Source organism: Amblyomma americanum, chromosome 7 (assembly GCF_052857255.1).
Source record: "Amblyomma americanum isolate KBUSLIRL-KWMA chromosome 7, ASM5285725v1, whole genome shotgun sequence".
Lineage (NCBI taxonomy): Eukaryota > Metazoa > Arthropoda > Arachnida > Ixodida > Ixodidae > Amblyomma > Amblyomma americanum.
Genome location: NC_135503.1, coordinates 127953259 through 127960823, shown reverse-complemented (window position 1 = coordinate 127960823; position 7565 = coordinate 127953259). Strand labels below are relative to the sequence as shown.

The 7565-nt window shown below is 52.1% G+C and overlaps 1 protein-coding gene across 1 annotated transcript in view; it reads right to left on the bottom strand.

Moving 5' to 3' along the window:
• Nucleotides 1-2086: 2086 nt before the first annotated feature.
• LOC144097447 (uncharacterized) overlaps nucleotides 2087-7565 on the bottom strand; it is a 28370-nt gene continuing 22891 nt past the window's right edge. The window contains exon 3 of the mRNA XM_077630166.1: nucleotides 2087-2314. Within this exon, the coding sequence (XP_077486292.1) occupies nucleotides 2237-2314 (78 nt within the window). The 3' untranslated portion in view covers nucleotides 2087-2236. The remainder of the gene's footprint in view (nucleotides 2315-7565) is intronic.

The window sequence follows — 7565 nt, the reverse complement described above, 5'->3', positions numbered from 1 at the left end:
GGAAGATCAGCGGGATCTGAGGGGATAAAAGCGTATCCTGGCAGCTGCCTGCAAACATTGGCGTCCTGAATGGCGATGTCTGCTGGGGATGACGAACTTGCGATAATTTGCTGCAGAATATCGCGCTTTCGCCGAAAGCCCTTGCAATTTCACTGAATAATCTGTAAATAATTAAGGCCCGTCGGAGGAGCCATGTTGTTGGGTAGTGAGGGGAAGGAGTGGTTGGAGACTGGGCTTCCAAGTTTTGGGCGAAGGCCTGAAATTTGGCGTCTAGGTCTATTGGTTCGACTGGGCTCTCATCAGGCCTTCTTTTTTTAGGGGGACGTTGGGCGGGTTGGGTGGGTCAAGGAGAGGGGGTGATGGATGGGGAGATACAGCATAGGTGGCGGTAGAGAGGGCTGTCCTGAGCTGCTTTACCTCCTCTCGCAGAGCCTTCACGTCCGGGTCCTGGGAGGTCCTGGTGTTCGTCCCGGCAGCCTTGGAGGCCCATGTTGCAGTAGACGGGAGGGTCGTTTCCAGCGGAGTAAAGTCGTTCTTGTTCGTTTGCAGCGGAGGAAAGTCATCCTTGTTAGGGGGCATTGCCTTCTGGGGCGATGGGTTGCGTGGTTGGGCGGTGTGATTTCTAGCCATGCACGAGCCGGTGCCCGTGAGGTGCTGGCCTCCACAGAGAATGCAGGTGGGGATGCAGGAGGGCACATCTTGCGGTTCATGCTTGTCTCCGCACCGCGGGCAGAGACCAGTCTCGGGGTGCGGGCACACTTCATACCTATGGCCCGGCCGACGACAGTTCGTGCACGCATCTGGACTTCCCTTGTACGGCGTGCATCTGTACACTACATTCATGTAGCGTATGGTGTGGGGGACTGGTCCGTGCACAAAAGTGATCAGTACGGAATGAGTCCTACCCATTCTGCGGGCTGCAATGATATCAGCGTACGGGTTACGGGTATAAAGGTCCCGTAGCATCTGCTCCAGCGTCTCCTCTCAGTAGGCTTGCGAGGTGACTCCACGCACAGCAGCCGCCGGCGGTGCAATGTAGGCTGCGACAGGGTAAGCGGTCTCTTGGCGGACCACTTCCCTGAGCTGGACGAGGTGAAGGGCGGTTGTCTCGTGCGGGGTAGCGACCGTGAAGGTGTTATTCGTAGGGTTGATCCTGAGGTGAATATCCCCGAGGTCACGGCCAGCAGCGCTGACTTGCAGGGCTTGCAGGAGTGGCTGCGCCATGGTGCCTTTCACAGCGAGGCCTCCTCTTGGTCGGTAAACGACCCGTATAGTGCCGGGAGGGAGTGAAGCAAGTTGTTTGCTTCGGTGTGCGACTGCGTGCGTCGCGCGCAGCTGTTCTTGTTGAGGCCAGTATGTATGCTTGAAAGTCGCAGGGGTAGCTGACGCGTACGCCGTAGGCTTAGATGGAACAGACGCTGCTTGATGGGATATGGCTAGCGTTTCCGCGCTTGAGATTTCACCCTTGTACGCGCGGAGTATCGGGGTCCACTCACTGGGACGAAGGCCTTCCCTCAGAGCTTGCACCTCCATGGCTGTTGGGGGTTGGTGCGCTGCCGGTGAGTGAGGAACGCAGCGCGCCGGCGAGGCTCGACTCGATGAAGCGAGGCTTAGCGCAGCGGCACAGCAGGCGGAGACGTTTTCACTCGTCAGTTCTTGTGAATCGTCGGGCACATCCAAAAGATAATGGTTAGGGCCCGTGTACCTTCCTGGATCCGTTGAGGGTCTCGATGGGTCCTTGGGAAGATTTAGCTGGGCACAGGAGCCAGAAATAGGCGGAGTCGCTGCGAGACGCGTCCGCTCACTCGGGCCCCTAGCGGCGATCCTCGCTTTCAAATGGAAACCAACTTCGAACAAAACTCGCATTCCCGAAGGTAAAAAACAAACAAACGTCTATAGATGATACTTAACTAAATCATCGCAAATTTCAGCAGCAAATATAATTGTTTATTTCAAGTAGCACAAACACAACGTAAGTGCATTCTATAATGGGTTATTCTAGCAGATTACAGTTGCATCAATATGTGCGGATCATGAATATAGGGACAACTGACCAACAAAACTATGCCAAGGGTTTTAAAACGCAGTAAAAGAAAGAAGCACGTAGCATATAGACATTGCGCTGCATGAATTAGTTAATAGTTATAACAGTAAGCTTACAGGGTGAAAAAATTACATGTTCTAAGTCTACAAGAGATTGAAGATGGCTATATTCTGCAGTGTGTTGTGGATCGAATCAGACAGATCGGTTGGTCGTAATTGTTTGAGCCGCGCTGCCAGGGTCCGGACTCCCTCCTGCGGACTCGCGATGAATCTGCAGAATAAGGAAAAAAAACATTGTTCTGTTAGAACACACGTAGACTTTGTCAACGACGACACAGGAAATAAGCAGAGCGCAGACGTTTCGACTCATTTCAGTGCTACTTAGCTTGCAGTATTACGCCTTCATTTCATGTGTAAACCTGCAGCTGTGTCTCTTATTGAACTCAGCAAACTTTAGGTGGGGGTGGTGGTGGTGAAAACATTTATGTAATCATAGAGTGAGGTGTTGTGGGTCGTGACCTGAAGGGTCACGACCTTACAACCAGTAGGTAGGATGCCTAGTCAGGCACCATATTGGCGGTTGCCGCAGCCCAGGCGCGCTGCGTTAAGACCCTTTGGGCCTCGAGGGTGCAGCAGCCGGACAGGGTCGCCTCCCAGTCCTCTCGGATGGGTTTTAGGATAGGGAGTAGGGATGGGTTCTGCTGGCAGGCCTACACCACACCATGTGGTAGGTGTCAGACACGTTCCCACAGTGCGAGCACCGCCCGTCGAGGTGAGGATTCAAATGCTTTAGAGTTTCCGGGCACAGCATCGTGTTCGTGAGCAGGCGCAGGAGTACCCGCTCGTTGGCCTTCCCCAGCCCTTTGCACGGGGCGGGAGAAGTTAAGTGCGTGGATTTGTAGTAATCGCATATTTCCATAAAAGTGTAAACCGGGTTGAAATCGGAGTCCTGATCAGCGTCGAATCCCGTGGGAAATGCCCGGAGAGAGAGCGCGCGGGCGTCGTCGTCGGCGGCTTCGTTTCCGTGGAGGCCTTGGTGGCCTGGAGCCCAAACGAGAGATCGGTGCGCGGGGTCCGAGTATCGGCTACAATTTGGGTAGATGCGATAAACCAGGGGAGTAGCCCACCCTTGCTCGACATTTCGACAAGCCCCTGGCGAGTCGGTGATTATTTATTTGGAGGAGGAGTCAGAGGCTGCCAGGGCGATGGCATCCTCTTCTGTGTGAATTACTGACTGGGCCTTGAAAGTAAGCGCGTCTGCTGTTTTGCTCTCGTAGACGACCGCGGCCGTGTACGATCCCCTGGGGTTCGGGCCGGAAGCGTCCACTTAGAAGTTTCCCGGTTTGCTCCCAAAAGGCGGTGCAAGGCTTGCGCCCGCGCCAGGCGCCTGCCATTATGGTCCTCTTTGGACATGTTGGAGGGGAGAGGCTGCACGTGGAGGGCGCGTCTCCAGAGTACGCGAAGGCGGCATCTCTCTTCTGGGAATTTGGTGTGCTGGATGTGTAGTTAAGCTAAAAGGCGGCGACCCGACCTTGCCTTTCTGAGACGCGTGTATCAGTTGTTGAGGTGGGCCTTCCGAAGCTCCCTGAAAGTGTTCACCACCCCAATGCCATGAGGCTCCTGCTAGTTGTAGAGACCGGCAGGTCCAGCACTCGTTTCATGATTTTGCGGATGATGACATCGAGGCCATCCTGCTTCTGTTTCCGCAGGTGGTAGTAGGGAGTCGAATGCAAAATTTGACTGGTCACAGACTGTCACATATAATAGGGAGTCTAAAATGAAATTATGAAGGAAAGTGGTGTGAAGAAGACGACGTGGATTAACCGAGGACTAAATAAGATGAAAAAGCATTCGGTGAGGTGGAGAGATATGACTGGTGGCGAAGAGAAGGAGAAGACGACGACAAGGCTTACGTGCACTAACGCCAAGGCTATAAAAGGGCGAGGGAGAGCGAGGCACGGGGGGGGGGGGAAGAACAAAGAAGGGGAGGCTCCGACAGGTCAGGGACACATAGGCTGGAGGAGAGCGACGCCGGCTACTGCTCCGGTGAGCTCGCGTTCTACGGCTTCGCATCGGGACTTCCTGCCGTTCCTGAGCCCGTTCCAGGGATTTAACTGAGGACGCTACCGCCTGATACGGACAGGGGACAGCAGAAGAGCGCCAGGATAAAAGAGCTCGCGAAGCAGATGAGAGCTCGCGAAGCAGATAAAAGAGCTCGCGAAGCAGAAGAGCGAGAGGCTAGAAGAGCTCGCGAGGCAGAATAACAGGAGGAAAGGATAGAAGGAGAGAAGGCGTTTATTTTGTGGAAACAGGCGCATGTCGCGTCAGGATATGAAGAGATCACCGACAATGATCAGCGTTCCTTAGCGAGTACAGAATCTCCTAGACCGGCTAGAGTTTGTTCAAGAAAGCTGATGGCTCATTTTGATGACAAAAGAGATGACCTGAACGCATATCTACAACGATTCGAGCGGATAGCTTTGGGGCAAGGCTGAGAGCGCTGTGAATGGGCCACGCCATTGAGCATGTGTTTAGTCGGAGAGGCGCTGAATGTGTTTGGAAGGATGCCCGCTGCTGATTCCATGGACTAGGATAAAGTCAAAAAGGCACTCCTCCAGATTCAGGCTTACGGCAGAGGGGTTTCGTGAGAGATTTCGCTCCGCGAAACCTGAGGATTCTGAAACTATTTTGATAGGTAGCTTGATATGTCAAACACAGAAAATTGAAAGGGTGCGTGACAAGCTGGTCACAAAGCAATTTTTAGCGTGTTGCAGCTCAAAGCTAGCACTATTCCTGAAAGATAGTTGTGTTCACTAGAAGAGTTTGCCGACACTGCAGACCAATTCCTCGAGGCTCAGGGCCTGAGAAATATGAGTAAGGCAAGGGAGGAAACACAAAAGGTCCTAGAGACAGATGAGACAAAACGAATAGCATATCGTGGTGTATCTAAGGCGCCAGCAAGGTGTTTTCTCTAGTTGGGGCAAGTTGGGACACCGTGCAGTTGAATGTCGGACTAGTAGCGTTGCCGAAAAGACACAGGTTGTGTGCCAAGGTTGTAAGAGGAGGGGTCATACTTCGGATGAGTGCCGATACAGAACGCAGGACCGAGCTGCATGTGTTGTCGACTCTCGGGCAGAACCTGTCATACCACCTGAAGTTCCACAGGTAAAAGGAGAACAAACGCCGCTCGGAAATGAGGGGGTGAGTGGAACACCCAAGTCGAAAGCAGCAATGACGGTGGTGGCTGAGCAAATAGGGGACCGTCCTATATTGGTGCTTAGAGAGAACGGAGCCAACACAGTTTTGGTTTAGAGAAGACTGGTGAAGGACGAGGATCTTACAGGGGAAGCATCAGCCGTCACTCTTGTAGATAGCACAGTAAGGTACCTTCCTGATGCCAGGATTCTAGTGTCCACGCCATATTATACTGGACAGGTAGTGGCAAAGTGCGTAGACCAACCCATCTACGATCTATTCTGGGGGACATTACGGGTGCAAGAGGTGTCGAAGACTCCGATCCCGAGTGGAGGATGCTCGACGTTGAAGAACATCCAAAGGAGGAAAGGCCTTCGACAGCTCAGACGGGTGCAGTCAGTTTCTCGTCGGCAGTGGAGACAAGAGCTCAAACGACAACTCGAGCGACGCAGCGTCCGCTCTCTACTCCTGTTACGATGTGCCTGAGTGTAACACCGGGTAAAATTGCAATTAGGTAAAAAGAAGACCCGAGCTTGAAGGCCTGTTTCGAAAGAGTCGGAGAAAAGCTGAAAAGAAAGAAGTGTCGGACGTCATTCTAATATCAATTGGTAAATGGTCTTTTGCACAGGGAATGCATATTTAGTTCAGGAAGGCGGGTCCAACAGCTGGCGTTACCGAGAGATATGCGAGATACCGTGCTACGCTTAGGACATGACGCCATTATGGCAGGACACCAAGGTGTTCAAAAAATGGTGTCTAGGATGACCGAGGAGCTCTTTTGGCCAGGTGTCCAGACTTACGTTAAACGCTTTGGTCGCTCATGTGACGTGTGCCAGCGCACAGTTCCGAAGGGAAGAGTTGGTCCCGTACCTCTGGACAAGATGCCAGCCATCGACCTATCGTTTCAAAGAGTGGCTATTGACTTTGTGGGGCCAATCTCTCCGGTATCCGCCAGAGGCAATATATATGTGCTTATTCTGGTTGACGTGGCCACTCGTTATCATGACACTATTCTATTGAATGCTATTGACAGTATCTAAGTGGCGGAGGGTATTGTGGAGCTGTTCTCGCGTTACGGGTTCCCGAGGGAAGTTTTGAGTGACCGGGGCTCGAACTTCACATCGGAACTAATGAAGGAGGTTAACCGCCTTTTGTCAGTAAGGCAGTTACTGACACCTTATCACCCCATGTGTAATGGGGTTGTTGAGCGGTTCAATGGCATCCTCAAAAATATGGTCAAGAAAGTGAGAGACCTACTGATTGTGATAGATATCTCCCAGCTCTTTTGTTCGCTTACCTCGAAGTACCGCAAACGAGTATTGATTTCTCGCCCTTCGAGATGTATGGGAGAACCGTTAGAGGTCCACTTACAATACTCAAGGAGCTATCGGCTAATAAGGAGATTGCATCAGATCTCAAGACAACATACACATACGTTCTTGAGTTGCGGGACAAGTTGGAGGAAACATGCAGACTGGCATATCAAGGCCTGGAAAGGGCGCGCGAATGCTATAAGGGATACCATGACAAGAAAGCCACTCACAGAAATCTGAATCCGGGCGACAGGGTTCTCGTTCTGCTACCCACGGATTATAATAAGTTACTGATGCAATTAAAGGGCCCGTAACTTGTGCCGCGGAAGAAAGAGGACATGGATTATAAGTTATTGATAGATGACACTAGGAATGTTTTCCATGTAAATATTTTGATTAAATACGAAGAAAGGGGTCTCGTACGGTACGCCCCTAAGGTAGCATGTGTGGTAGTGGCCGAAGAGACAGGTGATGTTGCCGATGTGCCCACGTGCAGTGGGGAGAAAAATGCAGGAGGGGATGAGGCACTAATGAACACCAATTTGAAGACAGGCGATCACAGCTCGACTCCAAATCAAGGAGGTTTTCCATGTAAATGTTTTCCTTGTAAATATGTTGAAGAAATACGAAGAAAGGGGTCCCGTACGGCACGCCCCCAAGGTAGCATTTGCGGTAGTGGCCGAGGAGAAGGCGATGTTGCCGAGTTGCCCACGTGCAGCGGGGAGAAAAATGCAGGAGGGGATGAGGCACTAATGAAGACCAATTTGAAGACAGGCGATCACAGCTCGACTCCAAATCAAGGAGGTTTTCCATGTAAATATGTTGAAGAAATGCGAAGAAAGGGGTCCCGTACGGCACGCCCCCAAGGTAGCATTCGCGATAGGGGCCGAGGAGACAGGCGATGTTGCGGAGTTGCCCACGTGCAGTGGGGAGAAAAATGCAGGAGGGTATGAGGCACTAATGAAGACCAATTTGAAGACAGGCGATCACAGCTCGACTCCAAATCAAGGAGGC